General features: G+C 37.9%; 3 protein-coding genes across 5 annotated transcripts in view; 2 read left to right on the forward strand and 1 right to left on the reverse strand.

Moving 5' to 3' along the window:
• Window positions 1-6,148, forward strand: part of CAGE1 (cancer antigen 1) — an 86,261-nt gene extending 80,113 nt beyond the window's left edge. The window contains 1 exon segment of the mRNA XM_078153624.1: window positions 4,699-6,148. Within this exon segment, the coding sequence (XP_078009750.1) occupies window positions 4,699-4,806 (108 nt within the window). The 3' untranslated portion in view covers window positions 4,807-6,148.
• The window catches only part of RIOK1 (RIO kinase 1), a 140,090-nt gene extending 121,541 nt beyond the window's left edge, over window positions 1-18,549 (reverse strand). The window contains exon 1 of one of the 2 annotated variants that reach the window (XM_078153625.1): window positions 18,459-18,549. The gene's annotated coding sequence lies outside the window, so the exon portion shown is untranslated. The remainder of the gene's footprint in view (window positions 1-18,458) is intronic. The other variant, XM_021009875.2, reaches the window with a different exon arrangement.
• Window positions 18,550-18,648: 99 nt separating this feature from the next.
• Window positions 18,649-27,129, forward strand: part of SSR1 (signal sequence receptor subunit 1) — a 48,155-nt gene continuing 39,674 nt past the window's right edge. Inside the window, exons 1-3 of one of the 2 annotated variants that reach the window (XM_021009877.2) lie at window positions 18,649-18,824; window positions 21,123-21,235; window positions 25,501-25,585. In XM_021009877.2, the coding sequence (XP_020865536.1) occupies window positions 18,746-18,824; window positions 21,123-21,235; window positions 25,501-25,585 (277 nt within the window). In that variant the 5' untranslated portion in view covers window positions 18,649-18,745. The remainder of the gene's footprint in view (window positions 18,825-21,122; window positions 21,236-25,500; window positions 25,586-27,129) is intronic. The other variant, XM_021009878.2, reaches the window with a different exon arrangement.

A 27,129-nucleotide genomic window follows, 5' to 3' on the forward strand; every position in this document is an offset into this window, starting at 1 on the left:
GTCTGTATTTCAGTAAGTCAGCTCAGTTTTTTCAAAATCCCTATCTGCATTATCCCCTTCCACTCTATCCTCTGGACCAGATTTCTTCCAGTGAAAGGCAGCTTCAGTAGTCACTCACTAAAACTTCTCTACACCAAAGCAACAGAAAGAATGTTGAGCTTTAGACAGCAGGCCACTGTTGCATTTCCTAGGGTTTTTTATAGAACCCATAGCTGGTTCTGCTCCAACTCTATTACAGACCACACACCAGACAGAGATACGCACCCAAAAAATACAGGAAGGTATGATTGTATAAATCATGCCCCTCAAGTCCTGCACTAGGCAGAGTTTGCAACAAAACTCCTGGGTCTGCGGTAGTCTTTCCAAACTTAACCTGAAACCCTGGAAATGAATGCTCCAGGAGTTATGGATGAGTCACTGGCTTCCATAATTGCTTTCCCATTACTTTCCATGACATTGTGGCATAGTGAATAGAGAGCAGGTCTTGAAGCCAGGAAGGTAAGAGTTTAAGTCCCACCTCTGACACTTCTGGCTGTGTGACCCTGGACAAGTTATCTAAACTCTGAATGCTCTAGACTGCCCTCTAAGACTTTAAGTTGCATACAATGTGCTGCATTGGTAGAGGAAGTTTCCTTACACAGGAGTTCCCTATGCCAGTGAAATCAGAGGCCCAGTTTATCCTATCCGTCCTTTCCTATATTAAACCACTTGTGGGAAACCAGTTTTTAGCTTAATGCAGGACACACGAGAACCCTTAAGGAAATCACTTTGCAACACTAAAATTGCACAAATCCCAGATAAACTATCCCCCCATGAGTAAATTCGTAGAGAGCTTTTTCAGGGTCTGACATGAATTTATTTGCCTTTGAGAAGCCCAGGGAATTTATCTTAATAATATGTTATTATCTGGCCAGCATCTTGAATTTTTATCACAAAACATTTTGATACTTGATATTACTGTCTTATTAATATTTATAACACAATTTTGTCATGAAGGATATTTCAAGCTTTGTATCTTCCAGCTTTGCCACATGTTTTAGTGGTTAGAAAATAGTAACTATTCAGCATCCCATGAGAAAAAAATGATCTTTCAAGTCTCCAACTGAAATTGTAGGAAATATAAAGTTTGACTAGAGACGTCCAAGTTATATTCTGACAAGAGTTTTACCCCCTGTGAAAAACAGCATCTTCATCACTGTAAAATTAATTTTTTCAATCTCATACAAATGATTAAACTAAGTGGTGTTTTAGTACTGAATGAGGTTTCTCTTACAAGGAGAGAGTAAGACCCAAGAATCATAAGCAGGCTTATTTAGACAATCTAAGTGCTCAGACTCAGGGCCATAGGAAATGATTAGCTTCCCCTTCTTCATCACCTCTGCCCACTCCTAACTATACTAGCTCATATTTATATTGTTTGCAAAGGGCTTTCCATATATCATCTTACTTGAGTATCAAAACAACCCTCTGAAATAGATACTATAGCTATGATTCTCCCCAGTTTTACAGATAAGGAAACTGAGGTTGAGAGCTTACATTAATTGCCAGTGGTCAAACCAGTGCTAAGTGTCAGAGGGTGAGACCTGAACCAGGTCTACCTGACTCCACATCTGGCATTCTACCCATTATGTCACACTGCCTCAAACGCTGGAGTACAGAAACTCCTAGTCCTCCCAACATTATGTGCATCTATTCAGAATAAACATCCTTGCCCTAGATCTGACTCAGAAAGGAATGCTGAATCTCCAGAACTACTAAAAGCTAGCCTGTTGGACCTATGAAGGAAGATGCTATTCATCTCCAGAGAAAGAACTGATAAATAGAAGTACACATAATATGCTTTTACATATATTCATAAATCTGTGTCAAATGGTGGTCTTCTCTAGTATGAGGTGGAAAGAGAGAAGGGAGATAGTTTAGAACTTAAAATGTAACAAAAGAAATTTAATTTTTAAAAAAGGTTCTCTTATTCAATGATACAATTGATTATTTGGGAATTATCAATATAGGTTATTCAGATGGCTGACTTTTTCTCCTCCCTCATCTTTTTCACCTTTTATTCATATCACTTTCAACAGAGAACAAATAGAGAAAAGAAATCTCATATCATTTAATTTCACTCCTGGTTAGCAACTATTAAAAGAAGAGATTGAAACTAAGCCCATTTGAAACACAGTATGTCAGAGATGTAAATAGTTCTGATTACACGATGTCAATAATTTTTAAAAACTTAATTATTACTGTTAGTGGAACTGTGAACTGGTCCAGAAATTCTAGAAAGCAATTTGGAACTATGCTCCAAAAGCTATTAAACTATGTATACCCTTTGACCCAGCTACTACTAGGTTTATATCCCAAAGAAACAAAAAAAATAAAAAAGGGAGGAAATGGATCTATATGTACAAAAATATTTATAATAGCGCTTTTTGTGGTAGCAAAGAATTGGAAAGCTGGGGGATACACATGAATTTGAGGTATGGCAGAACAAGTTATGATATATATGAATGTGATTTGGAATACTATTATGCTGCAAGAAATGACGAAGAGAATGGTTTTAAGGAAACCTGGGAACACTTGTGTGAACTAATGCAAACTGAAGTGAGCAGAACCAGGAGGATGTTATATAATAATAACATTGTAAAGGTACACAATTTTGAAAGAGTTAGGAAATCTAATGAACACAATTCCAGAGGACTCATGATGAAACATGCTGCCCACTTCCTGATAGAGAGGTGATGAACTTAACAATGCAGTCTGAGATATAACCCCACTGGACAGGACCAATGTAAGAATTTGTTTTCCTTAACTATACATGTCTGTAACAGGGACTTTATTTTTATTATTTTCTAATTGAGGTAGAAGTAGAGGGAAGAAAGTAGGAGGGAGTGAATGCAGACCTTTGTGAAAGTAAAATAAAATTTAACTAAGAAAAAAAACCCTAACTTTATAGCTTTCTAATTCCAACCCCACCACATTTAATTTGTTGAGATACTTATACACTTCAGCACTTTAAAGATCCATGATTTCTAGCCCCTGGATAGAAGAGCATTAAGAAGACCCAAGATCAAGTCCTGCCTCAGACACTTACTAGCTGTGTGACCTTGGGCAAGTCACTTAACATCTCTTAGCCCCAGTGTCCTCATTTAAGGTCCTTTCCATCTCTAAATCTGTTACCTTCTACTGATCCCTCTTGGACTTAATAGATGATCTTTGAGAGAGCTATTGCTATTGAATGAGTAGCTACCTTGAAGATGCTGAGCACCCCAATGGTAGCAAGACTGCTCCTCAAACATAATAGACAACATATCAGCAGGCCCTTAGTGTACTCTGCTAAGCACACAACTCCTAAAAACACAGGCTCACCTCCACAACATAAACCGTCATAGAAGAATTTCAGCAGAAGTGACTGATAGTCATGCATGCTGTACCTATAAGTGTAATCTGTAAGAAATTAGATCAAATACCAATTTAGACTTTAAAAAAACTTTAAAAATAACTTTCATTGTTTTATATAGTTATACCTCATATCTTGGAATTTCTTGGGTGTAAGTAGGCTGACACTAAAATATGTCAGCCCATAGTATTTGTGGTCTGAATTCCTTAAATAATTAAGGAATATTATAATTTAGTCAGGAAGTATAATGATCTTGGTATTATACAAATCCAATATATCTTTTATATTCTTTAAAAATGTGTGCTACTAAGAGTTAGCCAATTCATATTTAGCTGCGTTTTCAAACTGAAGCTTATAGTGCTCTTTAAACAAATATATTATGTCCCTGCAGTGACCTGTAACACTTTTTTGCTGAAAATAAAAATAAAAGCAGAAAATAAGGTCCCTGTTACCCTGAAGGAGTTTACAGTTCAATTAAAGACACAATACATAATACACAAAGGAACTAGAGATATCCAAAAGTTATCTCTTCGCCAAGTACGATGTTATTTTTGTGTTTTATGTAAAACAAGAATGAGAGAAATGAAGTAAAATATATGAACATTTCTAGATTTAGTATAAGACTAAATCATTTCCATTTGGAAGTTAAGAGACTAGGTAGGCAATCCATTAGAGTTTCTCTGGGCCTCAGTTTCCCCACCCACACAGTGAGCATTTTGGACTAGATAACTTCTAAGGCATTGTCCATCTACAAAGCCTATTGTCTAAGACACAGAAATAAGTTGAACATATTGTAATTTCAGATATGAGGAAAAGGAGGGCCAAGACAAGAACTACCCCCTCCTGACTTCTAATCTTGTGCCCTTTCCAGTACAACATACTGCCTCCTACAGTAGAAATTTCCTCATTATTGAATTTTGATGGAACATCAAATACTATCAACACCAATTTCACTGAGGTTAATGATTCTGTTGATGAGTTGCCCAAGGTTCCTTCTTTGATTCCTTTTCCATCTTCATGCCAACCATCTGGTCATTTTCCTGCTCTTTGACGTTCCCACTAACTGGTAATTAGGGTCATGAAACTCAAAGCAATTTTGGTTCTCGTTAGCAGGTACTGATGGAAAAGAAGGGTGAAAAAAACCTTAACGTAAAGTTTTTATATTACAAGAGACATCATCCAGCCATGCTCTCATTGTGCCCATTTCCATGCATAATAAATTAGAGAGCTGTTCAGTGTCCTGCCTTTGATAGTTAAAAAAATAGAAATTGAGAAATACTGACTTTTTTCCTTTTCCTTCATAGGTATACAATATCTTAGAAGCAAAAAGAAAAGACTTAAATTCATCAAAAGTGAAGACTAAATATTGCCAGTCGTACAGCCATCCCGTGAACAGATTGTTTCCACAGTGAAGTGTCCAAATAATATATGTAATATTGATATATTAAAGTTAATGTAAGACAAAGCAGGGAGGAAACGTTCAAGTTTTTCCATTTTATTTCAGGGGGAATTTAAGGATAGTCTCTGAAAACAGACTTACTCCATCTTAGCGTGAGCTTTTATGTATTGGTTCTCTTTCATCCCGATTTGTACTGTGTCTGCTTCAGTCACATTGAATACCACTAAGACAGTCATTGATGGGGCTGTAATAGGAAAGATGAGGTGGAGGAAGAGTTTGAAAAATCACTCCCACTTTTTTTCTATTACCTTCTTCTCTCAGTACCATCTCCACTCCAAAATAAGTACTATATTTGAAATTCTGTGAGATTGAAAAATGTGTAGTTGGGGAGCAAAAAAAAACCCAAACCATGTTAACCTATGAGAGCTAAGACACAGGGACACGAGGTTACATTTAAGGCATGTGTCCAGGATGGTGTGTGGAAGTGTGCATTTTCTACATTTACAACGCCAGCTGAGTCTAATCAGCATGCCCAACAGGCTAAAGATTAGCATTCACCACATTGGTATGACAATGAACTATGAAATGGCCGCCTAATGTGAGAAGATATGCACTAGAACGTGCACAGACCCCCACTAAGTAGAGTTTGGGAAAGAGCCACTTTACTACACTTCGGTCACTTCTGCAGAGATCCTGAAAAGTTCTTTGGAGTTACTAGATGGATGTAGGCTACTGAGTAAGATGTTCAAAAGGAAGGACAATGCAAATGCTGCCTTATATGAGTTTTCTGAGGCATGGGTATACTTCTACATTTCCTAGGGAAGGAGAGTTCAATTCTTGCCTCAGGCACTTACCTGTGTGACTCTGGGGCAAGTCACTTAACTTCTCTCAGCCTCAATTTCCTCATCTGTAAAATGGGGATAATAATAGCACCTACCTCCCAGGATTGCAGTGAGGATCAAATAGCACGTAAAGTGCTTAAAGTAAACCTTAAAACAATATATAAATGCTAGCTATTATTGTTATTATGAAAGTGATTATCAAACATCTGTCCCACCCAGAAGTATGGGCACTGGTTCTCAGAGAGGCTCAGAAATAGCATTTTTTTTTCCTCTCCTCCCCACATTCCCTACCATCCCCACTAGAAGGAGAGAGGAAGAAAGGGTGGAAGAAAGGAAAGAAAAGGGAAGGAGGAAAAAGGGAGAGATGGAGGAAAGGAGAAACCTTGTATCATACATATGGTCAAGCAAAATACCCCCATTGGCCGCTTCCAAAAATTCACATCTCATTTTACATATTAATCTATTATCTCGCTGTAATAATGTGGGCAGTGTTCAGCAGTCCTCTGGAATCAGAGTTCTTAAATCTTTCAGAACTGTTCATTTTTGCAACATTGTGGTATAAATTGGTTCTGCTCATTCCACTATGCATTAGTTCATACAGATCTTTCCAAGTCTCTCTGAAACCATCTCCATATCTTACAGCATGATGTTGTTTGTCCTTCATTTTCAAAGAGTACCTGTGACATCGCAGGTGATATCTTGACTTGCACATGAATTAGATTTAAGTGAGGCAGAACTGCACAAAATCATCAGCCTCACTCTTCCTTCAGAGTCATCAAAGTCCTCTAAATCCAATGGCAGGACAAAATTCAAGATGACTGGCCATGGCCTGGGATACAGTGGCATCTTCGATGTCTGATCAAGCTCTAAGCACTAGACAGTGCCTGCTTCAGCTGCCTTCATGGTCACTGGAAAAAAACTGCTCTCATCCACCCATTCCACCAGGGAAAATCTTCATATGCTTTGGGTAAATATCCTACTAACTCACCAGTAAGTTTGAAGCCTGTTGGTTACCCTCAATAATATCCCATTATGTTATTGTTATTGAGTCATTTCAGTCATGTCTGACTCTTTGTGATCTCATTTGAGGTTTTCTTGGCAAAGATACTGGGATGGTTTGTCATTTCCCTCTCCAGGTCCTTTTGCAGATGAGGAAACTGAGGCAAGCAGGGTTAAGGACTTGCTCAGTGTCACAGAGCCAGTAAGTGTCTGAGGTTGGATTTGAAATCAGGAAGATGAGTCTTCCTGATTCCAAGCCCATTGCTCTATCCACTGTGCCACCTTCCTGCCTCTATATCCCATTACACCCACAATAATATCCCATTATATAATGATACCATAAATTTGTCATTTCCCAGTTGATGGTCAACACCATAGTTTGTAATTCTTTGATAACACAAAAAGAGCCTCTATAAACATTTTTATACATAAAGGGCCTTTTCCTCTTTCTGTGATCTCTTTGGAAACCTAGTAGTGGTATCACTGGGTCAAGGGGTATGTACTGTTTAGTAAACTTTGGAGCAAAATTCCAAATTGCTTTCCAGAATAGTTGGACCAATTCACAGTTCCATCAATAGTACCTCAATGTGCCACGCCAATATAATAAAAATTATAATACTACCTAAGTTAATTTACTTATTCAGTACCATACCACTCAAACTACTAAAGAATTACTTTATAGTCTGAGAACAAATAATTCAATTTATCTGGAAGAAAAGAAGGTCAAAAAAATATCAAGGGAATCAATGGGGGAAAATGGGAAGGAGGGGGGCCTCGAAGCACCAAATCTCAAACTATACCTCAAAGCTATAATTGTCAAAACAATTTAGTACTGGATAATAAAGAGATTGATCAGTGTGACAGATTAGGCACACAAAATACAGAAGCAAAAGAGCACAGTAACCTAGTGTTTGATAAACCCAGAGATCCTAGCTATTATGGCAAGAATCCAATTCAACAAAAACTGTTAGGAAAACTGGAAAGCAGTCTGGCAGAAATTAAGCTAGACCAAAACCTTATACCACATTTCACAATACATTTTAAATGAATATGTGACATTAATATTAATGATCAGACTATTAAAAAAAATTAGAAGATCATATAGCTCATACTGCTATGGGTAGGAAATGTATTCTTAACCAAACAAGCTACAGGTAATTACAAAAGATTATAATTTACATTACATGAAACTAAAAAGCTTCTGTATAGACAAATATTGCACATAGGATAAGGAAGGAAGTGGTCAAAGGGGAAAAAAATTCTCTGATAAGGGTTTGGTATCTATGTTATGTAAGAAATAAATATATATGACTAATAACCATCTCAGTAAATAAGCGGTTAAAGGATATGAAGAGTTCTCAAAAGAATTGCTCTGTTCCTTCTTGTTAGATTTTACTAGTTTTATACAAAAACACTGATAATTTGTGTGGATTTAGTTTACAATGCTAAAGTTATTCATTATTTCAATTTTTAGATGATTCTCTAGGGTTTTCTAAGTACATCTTATCAACAACAAAAAGCAATAATTTTGTTTCTTCTTTACCTGTGTTTATCTCCTCAATTTTTTTCTTCTTATTGCTATAGCTAGCATTTCATATTGTATCAGAAGTGGTAACAATTGACATCTTTGCTTCACTTTTGATCTTATTGGAAAATACTTTTTTATTCCCTTTACATAATAGTTCTTGATTTTAGCTGTAACTATTTACCATGTTATGGTCCATTTATTCCTATGTTTTCTGGTATTTTTAAAAGAAATATCTGTTGTATTTTGTCAAAAGCTAGACCCTTTGCTAATATTTTATTTAAAATTTTTGCATCAATGTTCATTAGGGATATTGTCCTATAATTGTCTTTCTCTGTTTTAACTCTGCATAGTTTAGGTGTCAAGCTCATATTTTTGTCATGGAACAAATTTGGTAGGATCTCTTTTTTTAATATTTTCCCAGCTTTTTAATATTGTAATTTGTTTCTGGTTTTGGGGCTTTTTTTGACTGTTTAACAGAATTCACTTGTGAATCCTTCTGGTTCTGGGTTTGTTTTGTTTTGGGGGGAGGCTCTTTTATATCTTGTTCAATTTCTTTTTCTGAAATTGGATTATTTAATTTCTCCACTTCTGGCTCTATTGATCTGGGTATTTTGTATTTTTGTAAATATTCATCTATTCCATTTAAGTTGTAGGTTTTATTGGCATATAGTTGAGCAAAATGGTTACTAATAATATCCTTATCTCTTCTTCATTTGTTATTTTCATACCGGTAATTTGGTTTCCTTCTTTTTGTCTTTTTAATCAAATCAGCTAATGATTCATCTATTTTATTGTGTCCCCCCCCCAAAAAAAAACCAAATAAACACCAAGCTTCTAGTTTTATTTATTAATTCAATGTGGGGTTTGGGGCTTTCAATTTTGTTAATCTCTTCCTCGATTTTCAGAATTTCTACTTTGGTGTTTGTGGTTTGTTTGTTTTTTAATTTGTTGGTTTCCAAGGATTTTCTTTTTAGTTGTATGCCCAACTGACCTATTCTTTTTCTCTTTTTGAGAGAGAAACTGAGAAATTTGAGAAATTGATGAAAATATTGAGAGATATAAATGTTCCCCTAATGACTGATTTGCCTGTATTGTACCTTTGGTTTGAATTGGACTTCATCATTCCCTGAGGCACCTCATCGTCAGGAAACTCATCATCCTAGGAGATAGCATCAGCCATGATATTTAGACATTATCAGCACCCTCTTTAGACTGGACTCCATCATGCTCCCATGATAAGTACCTTCCCTCACTCCACTTTTCAATTTCTTTTTGTCTTTCCCCATTAGACTGTAAACTCCTTGAGGGTAGGGACTGTCTTTTTTATTTGTATCCCCAGCACTTGGCACAGTGCCTAATATGTAGTAGGCACAAATGTTTATTGACCAACTGATCCTAAAATTTTATGTTATCTCATTGTTGTCATTATCTTTAATGCAAGTATTCTTTCTGTGATCTGTTCTTTGACCCACCAATTCTTTAGGACTGAGTTAGTCTCCAGTTGATGATCTTTCATAATACTTTCTTGAATAGCCCTTTAATATAATTTTATTGCATGGTGGTCAGTAAAAAACATTTAATATGCATGGGTTTGTGAGATTTATATGTCCTAATACATGGTTAGTTTGGGTAAAGATGCCATATACAGCTATTCTCACTGAATATACCAGACTATCATATTTAATTATTTAAAAATTCTAATTAGATCCTTGTCTTTTTTGGGTTTTTTGGTTAGATTGTCTAGTTCTGACAAGGGTCTATGGAGGTTTCCCTCACCATTATAATTTTGTCATATTTTACTCTGTTACTTAGATTTTCCTCTAAATATTTAGATGCCATCCTATTGTATGTGTGTATATATACATATATATGTATATAAGAGAAATTAATTCACTATTTCCCTTTCAACAAAATGTAGTAATCCTATTTATCTTTTTAAATTAAGTCTATTTTTGCTATTATCTTGTTTGCAATTAAAGCAGTTCAGATGAGACATAAATTTTGCTTCACCCCTTATTTTTAATTGGTATCTTTGTTTCAGGTAAGTTTCTTGTAAACAACATATTACTGGATTCAGCTTTCTAATTCATTCTCTATCTTTTTCTATTTTATGAATAAATTTATCCTATTCACAGTTATGATTACTAATTGTGAATTTCCCTCCATCTGATTCCTATATTTTTTTTCTTCTCTTTGTTCTTGACCCCTTCTTTATTGCAGGTTCTTACCCTTTCTTTCTTTCCTTTTAACTCCTTCACAATCCTCTCTCCAAGTTTAAGATTTGTTTTGCTTATAAATATTCTCTCCCTGAATCTACCCACCCTTTCCCCCCCTTTGCCCTTTTCCTGTTCCTGTCTCCCTGTTGAGTTGTATGTGTTCCTATACCAAACTTGTTTTCTGCCTTTTTTTTCAATAGTTCAACTGAAAGTGAGTGATACCTGATTCCTTCAGGTTTGTACAGACTTCTATTTGTGCACCCCGATTACTTGCTACTTTTTACAAACATTATAAACAGTAACTATCTGCTTGCATAATATTTGATTATTCATTCATTCTCATTCATCAAACAAATATTTATTCAGTACCTACAACGTGGAAAACCCTGCTCTTAAAGTAGAGGAAACAAAAGGCACAAAACAACCAAAGGACAAGCAATCTACAAGTATATAAGTTTGGATATAGGATCATTAAGAGTAACAGAGTCAGTAGTATATCCCAGATGTAAGAGGTCAAAGGATCACAGATTTAAGGTTGAAAGAAGCTAGTTCAATCTTCTTTTCATAGATGAAGAACTGAGAGGTTAAACCCAGAGAGGTTAAGTGAGGTCACACAGAGGATACACAGATTATTAGTAAGTAGCACAGCCAGAATTTGAATCCAAATCTACCATTCTAAATCCAGTGCTCTTTCCAATGTCCTATGCTGCCTCCATATACTTAATGGGCAAGTCAATAACTTCAGCTTCCATCTCTCTTAAATTAATGGGTGAAAAAAGATGATCTATAAGGTTCATCTGTAAATTACAAGGCCATTCACTATCACTTATGAAACCAAACAATCCTTTTATAGTAATCCACATATTATATATTATTTGTATCTGTGCTGTTCCCAAGAACTGTTTTGGAACTTTGGAGGCCAGCTTACAGTGTGATACATTAAACTCATAATATGGCTTTTTACAATTTACAAAGCACTTTCTTCCCAACTACCCTTTTTAGGCATTGCAATTATTATTTCCCCCATTTTACAGATGAATAAGAGTTTACTATGTGGGAGAGAGGTGGGGTTGCTGCTGCCTCTGCCATTGATCCCTTCCTGATGCCGTCACTGATTTCCTACCCCTGATGACAGTGATCCTGGGATACCCAATATGATGCAGGCTCTATTTGAGGTATCGTGATTGCCCAGAGAAGGACAAGAAGGCCACAGGACCTGTGTAGGCCTCTCAAGGAAATGCTCCCTTTACAACCTGGGGCATACCAGGTAACAAAAGAAACAAAAGAGCAGAATGTCTCTGAAATTGGCCAAGTAAAGAGTGTACATCAGGAAGCAGGGTGGGGGGCAGGGAGGGTCAACAATGTCAAATGTTACAGAGAGGTCAAGGAAGATGATGACTGGAAAAACTCTATATGATTTGGAAATTAGGACATTAAGTCATTAAGTGGTCTTTGAGAGAAGAGTTTTAGTAGAGTGTTAAGAGTGGAATCCCAACTGCAAGAGGTTGAGAAAACAAGTAGTGAGGAAGTTAAGCATGAGGTATAAAGGAGGAAGCCAAAAGCCGGATGGTACAGAAAGGTCAAAGGAAAGTATTTTTAGGGTTGGGGGTTCCTGAATGTACATATTTATAAGGAGATGGGAAGGAACTAGTAAAGATGAAGGGATTAAAGATACCTAGAAGAAAATGGGGAGTTAAGAGGGAATGAGACCAGAGATATAGAGGTCTACTAAAGGGCTTATTGAGTCTTGAAAGCCAGAATAACTCTTTGTCTCTGATCTGAGGAAAGGAACAGATAATGACTGTTAATCCTGAGAAATTTTGAGGAGTTGAATGGAATTAGGTGAAATTCCCAGCAGCCAGCATCAATTGTCTCCATTAAAAAAATCTTAGACTCAAGGGGGCAGAGCCAAGATGGCAGAGAAAAGGGAGAGATTTGCCCGAGCTCTCCCAAATTCATCTCTAAACAACTTTAAATAATGCCTCAAAACAAATTGTGGAGCAGCAGAACTCATAAAAAGACAGGTGAAACAATTTTCCAGCCCAAGACAACTTGGAAGGTTAGCAGGAAAAGTCTGTCACATGGTGAGAGGGGAGCTCAGTTCAGCTCAGGCTGCCAGTCCATACCCCAAGAAACTAGCAACAGGCATTAGAGGCAAATAAATCATAAATCAGCAGCAGCACAGTGGCTTCTGGACCTCTCAGCCCACAGATGGTAAGGGGGTGGGATAACTTGTCAGAAAGAGATTACAGGGTCCAGGTGCAGGACTCTGTTCCCTTGCCCTTAGTTGGAACTGGGTTGACAGTTCTGGGTTACAGTCCCAGGGTGAGGAGGAGCCTCACAGTGAAGCTTGTGGTTCACACTGATCATAATTCCAGGGTGTAAAAGAGTGCTTGTGGTCACTCACAGACCAGAAAACAGGCCAGGAGAATAGTAAACACACACTCCATAAAGCATAACATCTTAGAAGAACTGAAAACTTACAGACCCCCAGAACTAGCTCTGAAAACAGCTGCACAAAAAACCTGAAGCATGGGACAGTGTCCTCTCTACCCTGGAAACAGAGCCCAACCTTAACATAAAATTAAAAGTCAAGAAATAGCCTCAAAAAATGAGCAACCAACAACAAAACCTGACCATAGAAAGTTACTGTGGTGACAAGGAAGTCAAAACACAAATTTAAAAGAAGACAACAAAGTCAAAACTGCTGCCTCCAAAGCCTCAAAGAAAAATGTGAATTTATCTCAGGACCAAAAATAAATCCTAGAAGAACTCAAAAAAGATTTTCAAAATCAAATAAGAAAGGTACAAAAATTGGGAAAAGAAGTGAGAGTGATATAAGAAATCATGAAAAGAGAGTCAACAGCTTAGTAAAGAAGGCAGAAAAATACTAAAGAAAATAACACCTTAAAAACTGAACAGGCCAAGGAAAAGATACACAAAAATTCACTGAAGAGAAGAACTCCTTAAAAAGCAGAACTAGACAAACTGAAGAAAATGCACAAAAGTTCACTGAAGAACTCCCTATAAAGCAAAATTGGCCAAATGGAAAAGGAGATAAAAAAGCTCAATGAAGAAAATAATTCCTTAAAAATCTGAATTGCGCAAGTGGAAGCTAATGACTCTATAAGACAAGAAGTATCAATAAAACAAAACGAAAAAATTGAAGAAAATGTGAAATATCTCATTGGAAAAACAACTGACTTGGAAAACAGATCCAGGAGAGATAATTTAACAATTATTTGGGCTCAGATTCTTAAAATCTACCCACTGCTTAGATTCTTATAATCTAGCCAACAGCTTACTAATTGTTCAAACTCCTTAAGAGTCTGCCCAATATGACAGATGTTCTAATAAACCTTGTCTTTGGCTGAAAGAAGGCTTGGGTCAAATTCTTTTGGGTAGGATCCGTATATTGTGATTTTGGGGTCCCAGCACCCCTAAACCTCGAAACCTCATCATGTTGGTAGCCCATACCGGAAACTGCCTAACCCCAAGTTCTTCTCCAGCTAAGACTGAAAGGTATGTAAGCCTCCCCCCCAGCCCCTTTTTTTGCTCTGCATTTGGGGTCACTCTTCAAGCACCAAGGCTTGGAGATGCTTTTCAGGCAGACAGTTAGGAGGCTGTCTTGCACTTGGCCTGATGCTCTCAGGCTCCCGGTCCACTAGGTCAGTTCGAGACCATGGACCCGGGTATACACCTTCTGCAGTAGAGAGGACAAGGATGGATGCCCTATCTAGAAGTGTATGCCCAATTCTGTTAATTCTCTTGGCACTAGGGAATTCGGAAAAACTGCAATTGTTTTTTCATTCCCTGAGGCTGACTTACTGCCTTCCCTCTACACCACAGGGAAAAGTTAGAACAGCTAAAAATATCTTGGCAGATTCTGGAGGTTTTTGAAACACCTCTTTACAACCCTGGTCACTTGAGTCAACCCTTGAGTCAACAGGGTATCTGTTAACCCCTCTCACAGGAGAAAAGAGTTTCACCCTTTACCCTTCACCTTTGATTTCTCCCTTCCCCACCTGGGAAAGGAAGGAGGGGGGAGGGGCAGCAGCTACAGCGTGGGTCCCTCTGGCAATAGCCTTGGGCTCTAGGGCAACCTTTGCCTGGAAGCATCATCCAGGTTCAGCACATCCTGCTTAAGGTAAAGAAGTTCTTCTTCTGGCCTCTGAACTTGGGTAAATGTGCTCTTTTTAAAGTTGTAGTTTTACTATTAATGATGAGATGTTGATTCTCTGTGTGAAGTAATTTGGAAATGGATTTGTTTCAAGTTTCAAATTGGTGAACTTTTTGTATCAGTTATGTCAAGCAACTTTTCATAATTTGGTTACCACTAAAATAATTTGGCTATTGTTGGTTATTTTAATGTATAAACTTGCCAAAAAGCTTGTTTGGGTTTTGTCTTGCTAAGAATTTGCAATTATATAGGAATAATAATCTCCAATGATTGGCTTTTTATACCAGGACAAATTTAAATTTGAGATGTAAACGCTGGAAAAGTTTTTCCTAAATTGTGATTAGTGAAACTTGCTGTGTGAGGTAAAAGCTCATAGGATTTTATTTTGAGTTGTCGAGTGGGTCATAATCCACCAATAATCAATAATATAATCTACTATCTAAGAGAAATGCCTCAAACTACTCAGAGAATGTGATACTGGTGGGAAGTCAGCATTGGGAAAAGCTGAGAGGACAATTTTAACTTCAGTCTAAGATGGGATCCTCCTGGCTCAGTTTCCCCATTATGTTCCTTTGAAAAGGAATGTTACCCGCCTGGCTATTCCTGAGTCTGGCTATGAGGTGGATTTGATACTACATGGTTGGAAAACTGAGTTATCTAAAATCCAAACAGAGCTAAAGATGTTTTATACTGTCATTTGGGCCCTGCAGTCATGAAGCCACAATAAGGATAATACAAGATTTAGCTGCTTCTACATTAAAAAATCAGAGGGCTTGGAATATGACATTCCAGAGGGCAAAAGAGCTAGGATTACAAGCAAGAATAACCTACCTGCCAAAATTGAGTATAATCCTTCAGAGAAAAAAAAAAGACATTCAATGGAGGACTTTCAAGCATTTCTGATCAAAACACCAAAGCTGAAAAGAAAATCTGACTTTCAAATACAAGACTCAAGAGAAGCAAAAAGTGATAAACAGGAAAGAAAATAATAAGGGATTCAATACAGTTAAACTGTTTACATTCCTATGCGGGAAGATGATACTAGTAACTCCTAAGAACGTTATCATTATTAGGGCAGTTAGAATATACACAGACAGAGGTCATGGGTGTGAGCTGAATATGATGGGGTATCTGAAAAAATAAAATTAAGGGGTGAGAAAGAGAAATGAACTGGGAGAAGGGGAAAGGGAGAGACAAAATGGGGTAAATTATCTGACATAAAAGAGTTGCAAAGGAGTTTTTACAGTGAAGGGGAAGATGGGGGAGGTGGGGGGAAGTATAGAAATCTATCTTACCATATAGGAAAATAGGAAAGGAACAGGAGTAAGAGAAGAAGGGTAGGAGTTGGGGTTGATAGTGATGGGGTTGGGATCTGGGCCCCAGAAAGGAAAAATCTTGGACTTTCCCATGACCAAATCTCTGGAGTTCCCCTGAGGCTATAATCCCATCAACTGGCCTTTCATTGTGGCTACACCCAATCTCCCCTTCATTGTTTTACCTCCCTATGGCCCCTGGCCATTTCCCACCCTTAATCTTAGCTAGGCTCATTCTCCCTTGGCCAAGAGGTCCAGGTCCAGGAATTCTTTTCACCCCAGCTTACTGGCCACTCAGGTCCCTCCCATAGTCTTTCTGTATATAAGGTCCACCCTGTCTCCATTAAAAGGCTCTGATTCTTAAAATCTAGCCACTGCTTAGATTCTTATAATTTAGCCACTGCTGGGATTCTAGCCAATAGCTTACTAATGTTCAGACTCCTTAAGAGTCTGCCCAATATTATGGATGTTCTAGTAAACCTTGTCTTTGGCTGAAAGAAGGCTTGGGTCAAATTCTTTCATGTAGGACCCACGTATTGTGATTTTGGGGTCCCAGGACCCCTGAACCCCTAAACTCCATCAATAGATGAGGGATTTCTTGACAACATATAAATCTTCCCCATCAATCAACCTATTTGTGAACATTCTAAATGTAATTTAATCTGTAACTTGACTTAGTTTAACTAGGTTTGTTTATGCATGAGATTATGACTGTTTAACCAAGTTGTTCGATTTTTATGACACTGAAATTATTTCTATGTCACACTAACAAAATTTTTTCTATAAGAGAACTTATTAGAACCTTAATCTTTGTTCAGGCTTGTTGTTTTTGGTCTGAAACTATGCTTACACATAATAAAACCTGGGTAATTTCTACATTGAAATCAGAAAGGAATTATTTCTTCCATACAATAGGAATGGGAATGGTTAGACAGGTGATAAGCAGTGGGCATCAGAGACCACTAGGAGTAGTTTCCAGCCTTTTCAAAGACCTGAGCACTGGGGCAGCTAGATGGTGCAAAAGATAGAGCTCCAGCCTGGAAGTCAGAAGGATCTGAGTTCAAATCTGACCTTGAACACCTGATACTTACTAGCTGTGCGATCATGGGCAAGTCACTTAACTCCAACTGCCTCACCAAAAAGAAAAGAAAAAAAAAAGACTTGAACCCTTTCTTTCAGTTTCAGAGAGTCTTGGCCCATGTCTTCTCTAATGAGTTTTGTTTCCTAAACTACTTTGTGAAGAGAGGGAAGGAAAAGGAAATTGAAATGGTTCTTACTGAAAATGTGTTGAGATTGTTTCCTGTTGCTTTACTCTTAATTTCTGTCTTATATTAACGATGTTACTTGCCTGCATGTTAGCACCAAGTTAACTTTAAAATTGCCCATTTTTTAACTGCATGGGGACAAAGTCAGAGAGATAATATACTATTTGAACATTCCTCTAGAATGGAAGTTCTAGAAGATCCAGAACAGACTGGGCCATTGATACATTTTGTATTATTCAGTAAACATTAAGTGCATATTATGTGCAAGGCCCAGTGCTAGGTCAAAAAAAGAAACAAATCTCTACCACAAAGAAGCTTATTATCTACTGGTTGTTGTACCATCTGGTAATATGTGTAAAGCAATTTCTAAACCTTAAAGTGTTCAAGATTAATATTAGGACTAGGGACTTGACCTGTGATTTCACTCTAAGATGAGTCCTTTCTGGGCTCTCACCTGGACACTCCTTCCACTAGCAATGAAGTTCAATTGCCAGAACACAAAGAATGACTAGTCCAGGTTAAATGACACCAATAGGATAGGTCAGAAATGAAACCTTCATTCAGAGCTTCAACAACGATTCAGAATCATTGATAATGATGGTGTATGGAATCTAGATCATCAGTCCTTGAACTTTCTCCCATATTTCAGCCAGGCCTCACTGATGCATCAGGCTCATCCCAGCATAATTCTTTCAACAGTCCTTTCACTGCGGCCCTCCAACCTAGCCCGAACTTTCATAATCTGCACCTGGCCCATCCCAGGCTATGTCCCATTCCTTGATCCCATCTATATTTTCTCAGCATTTTTCTGTACAAAAGTAACAATCTTACCCCCATTAAATTCTGCTGATTCTTAGAATCTCACCTGCCCAATTAGTGTATAATAAAACTCTGATTGTAAAAAGGCTTGAGTGGTGGAATTCTTTCAAGGCAGACCCACCCCGTACCCTTGCATTTTGGGGTTCCTAGCACCCCAAGCAGCATCAGTACTATCATCATCATCATCTTTTTCATCATCATCATCATCATCACCATCATCACCACCATCCCTCTGATACTTTTTAAAAAGCTTCAAGAAGATACAGCAATATTTTCGATAAACTTTGTACGCTCCCACAGTCCAGCACAGGGCTTTGGACACACTGGGTGCTTAATCAAGTGTTATTGAACTAATAGCTATAACCCAAGCTATGGAAGTTTACAAATCACAACAGACTGCCAGGTAAAAAAGCCCGGTTCACCTTCCCTATAGACTCTCAAAGACCCAGTAGAAAATGGAGGACAATGCCACACAAGGTACATCGAGGAGCAGGGAAACTCACCTGAAGGAAGGAAGACGTCACTTTCCCTGGGAAGAGCACAGCGGCGTTGTCACGTGACTGTCCCTTACCACGCCATCCCGCTCCTCCCCTTCCCAGCCCCAGTCCTCGGGCTTCCCTGGCCGCGGACTGAGCCACGTTCACAGCGCAGCTAACGACGAGGGAGGTGGGGCCACGTCCCGTTTACGTGTGCGTGCCCCGCCCACTTCGTAGCCCGGATGAGGAGTATCGCCATTACCGCGGAGCCGCCGTAAGAGCCTGTGGAGGCTAGGAAGCCTGCTGGCCGCACCATGAGATTCCTCTCCCGGTTGATCCTGATCGTGCTGCTCGTCTTCCCCACCGCGCTACTGCTTGGGGGCGGCCCCGGAGGTACGGCGAGAGGGGAGTGGGAGGATTAAGGCGGGGAACGGCTGCAGCGCTTGCCAAGTTTGGTGGTAGGGGGCGGTGGGAGGCAGTGGCGGCGGCTCGCGGGGGTCGCGCGCCCTCTGGTCCTTACTCCTCTCCGGACCTCTCCCTTTCCTCCGCCGCTCCCGGGGATTGGGGGCGTGGCGGGCAGGGCGGGGAGTCCTGGGTGCACGAGGAGGCCCCCAGGAGCGGGGCTTTCCCGACCCCTTCCCGTGCGGATCCCTAGGGGGCCGCGCGCTCTCTCCCGGCCAGGCCGGGTGACGTTGCCCCGTGCCCCGGCGCTCTGACCTGCGTTGCCACCCCTTGGCCGTGCGTTCCGGGACCTCGGGCATCCCCAGGGCGGTGGAGCGGAGCTGCAGTGGCCGCTGCCCGTGCCTCCACCAACCACTCTCCCCCGCCCCCACGAGCACTCGGCGCCGGGCTCTGGGCTGACGTGTCATTATCTTCTGTAGGGGGCCTTGCTTCATTCATTTCTCGGAATCCATGTTTCCCTGCACCCAGCCTGGCATAGCACCTCTTTTTGGTAGCTTGTCCTTTTTCCTGGGAATCTTAACCTTCCTTGTAACATACCTTACTTAATTAGTCCCCTAATCTCAAGAAAAGATTTTTTTTTCCTCTTGCCCCCAGAGCAGTGTTCAGCTGTGTTGTTATGTTAGACAGGTTGTGTAACCCTGAGCTCTTAATCACTTTAAATTTCATATAAAAACAATTTCTGGGCCACTGGCCTTACTTAGGCTTAATTTAGATAGAGAGCCTTGATTCTAAAACTTCTAAGAGGATGTGAAAGAAATTCCCTAATGGTATTGCCTGCTACAGTATTCAAAGAAATGAAGAGAGGGCAAAAAAGGAGAATGAGAGCGAATGAAGTAGCTATAGCTTGATGTAGTGGAAAGAGCATCCTGAAACTTGGTTTCTTTATCCCAGCTCAGCTTCTAATTTTCTGTATGACTATGGACAAAGTCCCTTCACTTTTCACTTTCAGTTTCATCTGTGAAAAGAGGAGATTAAACTAGGTGATCTCTGAGGTTCTTTACAACTCTAAAAATCAAATTCCAAAAGAATGTTTTGATTAATTTTAATAGCATAGTCCAATGAACTTATGTTTTGTAAAGAAAATAAAATAGATTGACAGATTTTGACTCAGTGTATGGAAAGAACATCTTGTAGGAAAAGTTAATTCAGCTGTAGATTGTAAGAAAAAAAGATAACTTAATTTTTAAAAATTCTGATTTTGACCATTTTTATTTTGTGGTTTTAATCTTTCTACAAAAATTGACATTGGATTCATATTTGGATTACCTCCATCCCATGGGGTTATATTGCTTAAACATCTTCTATTTTAAAGGATATATCTTTTTTTAATTTTTTGCAACCAAGAATGTTTAGGACAAAGTAAATGTCACTAAAATTGTTATCAAAATAATGCTGTTGTATTAGTAAATATATATATATAGAGAGAGTTTAAAATCTAAGTTAAACTGAAATGAATGATTAGAGGCCATTTTGTATAAAAAGTCAAATTTAGAGGTGCTTCATTTTAAATTACTGTGTCATATAGTTATCGCTTACACCCTAGTTTAGAAAATTGCAGTTCTTTATTTCGTAGTATAGTGTTCTTTCTTTTTTGCAAAGTTTATGAATGTCACCAACATTTAAGTAGAAGCCAAATTCAAGATGTAGGAGTCTACATATAATCTTTTTTTCCTGGGCATTACAGCATGTGTATTTGTTCCCTTGCCTATATTTTTTAAACTGAATTGCCACATCATCATTTTTTCTACAAATCATTGGTAGATATATGTACTGGTGGCCTAGAAATTATGTTCAGGGTCTGTTTTAGAAAATATTTAAACCAGTTTAGAGGTTTCTTTGTATTAAATTGCTTACATAGAAAAGCAATATAGTTTTACTTTTGTTTTTTTCTAGACTTTAACCTATTTCCCTCATTTTCTAATTTAAGTATCTTGGAACTTTACATTGAAACTCAAAACAAGCAGAAATTCAAATAAATCTTTTTTTCTGTTGACTTGCTTTGCTATGTCTTCCCTGTATTTTTCATGTTTTACATGCATCTGTGCTCATTTATTTATTAATGCGATTTTTCCAAACAATATGGTATCAAATTCTGAGTGTTGTACTGTTTTGCATGTATGGATATATGTCTTGTAAACGATATTTGTGTGATTATGATTTTAACCATCAGGATTGACTTACTTGCCCTTAGGTTCAGTTGTTACAAACACTTTCTGTTTACATTGTTAGGGTCAGTAGCTGTGGCCCAAGATGCTACAGAGGATGAAGAAGCACTAGAAGATACAATAATTGAAGATGAAGATGATGAAGCAGAAATAGAAGAAGATGAACCCACAGATTTGGTTGGTGATGGATTATGTTTGACATCTTGAGCATATGATTTCTTGGGAAGCACTTGATAAAACTTGTTATAAATTTGTTATATCAGCTCATAATTTTATGAGGTCAAGTGAATCTAATTATGTAGGTTGTAAAACAATATCTTACTTTGACCAAATTTGAAATTGAGGGAGACCTTAGAAATCATCTTGTCATTTGTAGTAGTGGGGGTTCTAGGTAGATTTGGATTCTCCTGCAGTAGACAGATTTGTAATAGAAAGAACCATAGGGGAGAACTCAAAATCACTGTGCCTCCTTTTCTCCTTGTAGGTGATAATTTATTTCTCTTCACTTCTCACTGTAGTCACAGAATTTTTCAAAGTCAGAAAGAGAACCTCAGGAGTCATCTAGTCAAAGGGATCCCCAGTCATTGAGTGGTCAGCCTGCATATGTTTTCTTAGATACTTCTAGTAAAGAGGAACCTACCAACTGGCTCTGGAGTCAGAGGATCCTGTATGACCAGGGTCAAGTCACTTAACCTCTCTGGGCTTCATCTGTAAAATGAGAAGGTTAGACTAGAGAGCTTCAGTGGTCCCTTTTAGTTCCAGTTTTAGATCTATGATCCTTTGACCTCCCTAAATAAACAGAATGCCCAAGATTTCCTTTACATGCAGCCTAAATTTGCCTCTTTGCAACTTCTGTTCAGTGTTACTAGTTTTGTCCTCTGGAAAGAAGTCAAACAATAGAACAAATCTAATATGTCTTCTACAGGACAGCCTTTCAAGTATTTTATGAGCTCTCCCATGTATTGCTTCCTCCCCCAGTCTTCTCCATGCCAAATGTCCCCATTTCCTTTAACTGATGGGGGATATGCATTCAAGACTCTTTACTATTCTATTTGTTCTCTATGTGATCTCCAGTTTATTAATATCCTTGCTATAATGAGGTATCCTGATCTGGTTCCCCTTTCCCCCTCATATCCCTCTGAAGTCAAGAAGCAGCACAGAGACTGGAATAACAAATTAAAAGAACACTTAAAGGAGGCCAAATCCTGAGTAACTGTAATAACCAATCTTGATTTTGAAAGAGCAGTTAATATAACACGTCTCCCTCCTCTCAAGAGAAGGGTGGGGGAGTTACAGAAACACACTATCAGATGTAGTCTCTATAGCATTTGTTTTTGCTAGACCACCTTTCTTTGTTAGGTAAGAAAGAAGGGGGTTGGTATATCCAGAAATAACTGATATAAAAACAAAAGCAATCGACTTTTTAAAAGAAGAATAGCATGAAATAATTCATGTAGAACTGCCAGATTAATCTTATTCAAACATCGTTCTCATTCCATGAATCTTGAACCTACAGTGTTTCTCGACTTCATGATTTGGTTGAAGGATCTACACTGGCTCCCATCCTAACAAAACTTTTTTCTCTCTTCCTATTTATATCCCACTGATTTCATTTATTGTTACTTGAATTTTACCTTCTTGGTCAAGCCACTCTTTTGCTTCACTTGGAAGTAAATAGCTTACTAATTACAGCCTTCTTGCCTAGAATTCCCTTCTTTAACCCACCCACATGCCTTCTTCCTAAAACTTACATCTTTCAAGGATCCAGCTATGAATTATCCTACTTGATTCTTCATTGCTTTCATTGGCCCTTAATATGCTCATTTATGCTGCATTTCTTTGGGGGATTTTTGGGTTTGGGGTTTTTTCTTTTACATTTTTATTTAAAGTTTTGAGTTCCAAATTCTATCGCTTTCTACCCTCCCTGAGACGGTAAGCAGTCAGATATGGGTTATACATGTGCAGTTATGTAAATCATTTCCATATTTGTCATTTTGTACAAGAAGACTCAAATAAAAGAAAAAAAAAGTGAAAAATATCATACTTCAATCTGTATTCAATCAATATGAGTTCTTTCTCTGGAGGCGCATAGTGTGCTTCATCATTAGTCCTTTGGGATTAGCTAAGATCATTATTGCTGAGAATAACTAAGTCATTCACAGTTCTTTATCAAACAATATTGTTGGTACTGTGTACAATGTTCTGGTTCTGTTCAATTCACTGTGCATCAGTTCATTGTGTTTACTGGTTTTTCTGAAATCATCCTGCTTATTTCTTATAGCACAATAATATTTCATTGCAGTCATATACCACAGTTTGTTTAGCCATTCCCCAATTGATGAGCATCCCTTTGATTTCCGATTCTTAGTTACTCATTTGTATGTTTTTTAAGACTCTTATTTTGCATTCCCCAATCTAATTGGATAGGTTATTTGTGTTAACTCAATCCATTCATTTCTTCATTGGTACTGGTAATAAAAAGTGTGCTATTTTAAATTTTAAAAGATAATAATACCAATTTCTGGTGGGTAACTTGAGGTGAGGATAGAAAGGGAATCAGTCACAGTAATTTACGAATAGTGTATTGAAATAGTCTTTTATGAAGATTTGTTTTCCTTTTTTCTCAAGTAGAACAGAAGGAGGAACCCCTTGGTAGGTGATTGATTTCCTTGTCCTCTTATAGAGGATGTACAACTCACTTTAACCACCCTAACTTTGAGATCTTTTCTTTCCCTCAACTGAAGAAATGTGTACAGTTACTCCTTCCACATTGAGGGGTTATGGGGCACAGCACCCCCACAATCTGTAAAATCTGTAGGGCTAGAACCTTCACTTATTCCAGTAGGAAATCATATGAGGACTTAGCCTTTTCTCATATGATGCCAGAATCTACTAGAATGCCTTTTTTTTATAACAATCCTACATTTCTGAGTTTCTTTTTTCATGTCATCTGCAGCTTCTGCAAAACTCCCCAGAAATTCCCATTTAATTTCTTATGCCAGTCCACGATATATTGAAACCACAATGGGGAAAGTCAAAATGTGGAAAGGATAACTATGGTCCTCGTGTACTTTAACTGTGAAACAGTATATAAAGTAAGCTTGTAATGCCCAAATTGACGGATGGGCTTTGATTTCGTCAAGATAGCTAATATGTGAATTAATAGGTAAATCCTACGGATTTGCTTGAGGTGTGTGAAAGTTAAATAATCTGTATATAAACAGTAAGTGCTAGAGATGAGACTTCAAACCCAGTTCTTTTGGACTCCAAGCCAGTACTCTGTCCATTTTATAATGCTTTTAATAATAACATTGCTCTACCACTAAGAAGCAATGGAAGGTAGAGGTTTGAGTGTTAAACTTGAAGTTAGGCAGACTTCCACCTTTGGAATTCCTACTCATCGTTTAAAAAAAACTCAGTTATCACCATCTATTATGTCTTCTCTAATCTTTCCCTCCTTACTCCACCAAATCTATGTTTTCCTTGCCCCCCATCATATTTCCCAAAGCACTTTGATTATGTACTACATGTCTTATTATGTATGTTATTTTATGTAAGTTACTTGTGTGTGTATCATGTATGAATGTAGATTAAAATTGGATGGACCTTAGAAATTGTCTAAGCCATTTGTCTTTTTAGAGATGAGGAAACAGACTTCATACAGTTGAATGAGACAACATAGCGTTGTGAATAGAGTATTGGACTTTGAATTAGGAAAATCTGGGTTCATATCATCTCAGATATTCACTAGCTGTATGACCCAGGATAAATCACTTCTCTGTGCCTCAGATTGCTTATCTAGAGTTTTATTGGTTTCACTGCTTTCAGTTTTTCTGTTTTGTCTTTCACACACCTGCCAGATTAATATTCCTAAAAAAATAGGCTCAACAAGGTCTTTCTACTGCTCAGGAAGTTTCAGTGGCTCTTGCCTTTAGGGTAAAAAAGAAATTTAGAGACCTTCACAATATGGCTTTCACCCATCTTTCTAGGTTTACTTCACGGTACTCTGCCTCACATATTCTGTGTTCTAGCCAAACTATCCTACTTGTAACATACTCTGTGCTTTTTCATAAGCTGTCTTTCATACTTGGAGCATTCCCCTAATAACTTCTTCATCTTTTGAAATCTATAGTTCTTTTAAAGTTTCTGCTGTCTTCTGTCTCCAAGAATTTATTAAGTGCTTACTTTGTGCTAGGCAATCCATGGAAATACAAATACAAGCAAAAAGAAAGGCAATCTGTGCCCTTCAGGAGTTTACATTTTAATGGCAAAGATAACACAGAAAAGGAAGCTGAAAATGGTGAGAAAGGGTTACAGCCAATCTGATGTACCTATTCACTGCCTTATTGTTCTGTAAATGATAACATGAAAGTCAGGTAGACCCACTGCCAGCAATAATGACTTTTTTCTTGTATTAATATATCCCCTTTTAATATTGTTAGGCAGAAGAAAAAGAAGAGGACCTCTCTGGTGAACCTGAAGCCTCACCAAGTGCAGACACAACTATCTTATTTGTAAAAGGAGAAGGTAAAATAAACATTTTTCAGCACTACAAGTAAAACTGTTCCTCAGTAATCCTCAGTAAGCAGGGAACAAAGCTGGATGTAGAAAGACTTTGAAGAAGGGGAAAAGGTTTGGAATGGTGCTTAAGTATTTTGCACGTATTCCTCTTCAAAACAGTTATATCCTGGAATTGGCATAGTGGATGTTCTCTTTACAAACCATCGTATCTGTTTAAAGAATGACATGTGGAACTTGAAAAGGAAAAATAAACGGGGAAAAAACACAGAAAAATCTCTTTGACCTAGGAATTAAATGTCCGTGGATCAGTGAGTATTTTCAAAGCTTGTGTCTTCAGAAATTTTCAAACCGTTGTACTACAATATTGCATAATATTTTTTATGTAAACTATTAATGAAATATTAATTTTGCAGTCAGCTGTCAATTGGATCATTGCTTCATGAGTGAAAATTGTAAAGGGTCTTAAAGAGATAAAAGGTTTTTTTTAAGTACTTGTTTTTCATGGATTTCTGAAAACTTTTTCATAGTGATGTACTTTTTGCTTCTTCTGATTGTAAGAATTTTAATTTGAAGAAAGGATATGGTTTTCCCCTCTCATTTTGTAACTTTTCTCTTACTTTGCTTGCATTTTTATCATTCGTGGTATTGATAGTACTTTTGATTATTATAGCTCAGTATTCTTTCCGTGCCCTTTTATGTTACCTATTTAACAGAGTTGTCATGGAAAGAACATAAGACTTAGAATTAGAATAGCTGAATTTGAATCTTGGCTCTGACTCTTAATAACTCTCTGAATTTGGACAACACATTGAACTGCTTTGAGCCTTAGTTTCTTCATTAACAAAATGAGTCTCTTTAGGTTCACTCACAATAGGGTAGGGAAAAGTGCTTTGGAAACTTTAAAGTACTACAGGTAGGTATGAGGACTTGACTCATGATTTCATCAGTATAAGGAACTTCCCAGGGTAGAAACTCTTAACAGTGCAGGTCATCTATAGAAATATGAGCTATTAGAAATGTGAGCTATTAGTTAGATCCTTGTGGCTCTCAGTATTGTTCAGAATAATAACAAAACAATCTTATTAGCAAGTTATTGTCCCAACGGAGACAAGGTAATACAAGGCATTTGGCTTATAAAGCATGTAAAGCCAAGTGATTCCCAACAAAATCCAGTCCAACCCTCTAGGTGTAATAACTGACATTTATATAATTCTAAGTTTGCAAAACACTTTAGTTACATTATCTCATGTGATTCTTATATCTGTGAGGTAATTAGGGATTCTCCCCATTTTACAGGTGAGGGAATTGTGTTTCAGAGAGGTTAAGCTCATTGGATCCTCACAACTCTTTGAGGAGAGGGGCTGTTATTTCCATTTATAGATGAGGAAACTAAAGCTCAGCAGAATGAAGTGACTTCTCCCTTGTCATAGACCACAGGTTAGAGATGAGATTCGAATGAAGGTCTCCTGACATCTAGAGTCCAGTGTTCCTTCACCACCTTTATCAGTTCTCTAACATCAGGGGATCTACTCTAAATAGGGGTAACACAA

Source organism: Phascolarctos cinereus, unplaced genomic scaffold, assembly GCF_003287225.1.
Source record: "Phascolarctos cinereus isolate Bilbo 61053 unplaced genomic scaffold, phaCin_HiC Scaffold_4;HRSCAF=312, whole genome shotgun sequence".
Classification (NCBI taxonomy): domain Eukaryota; kingdom Metazoa; phylum Chordata; class Mammalia; order Diprotodontia; family Phascolarctidae; genus Phascolarctos; species Phascolarctos cinereus.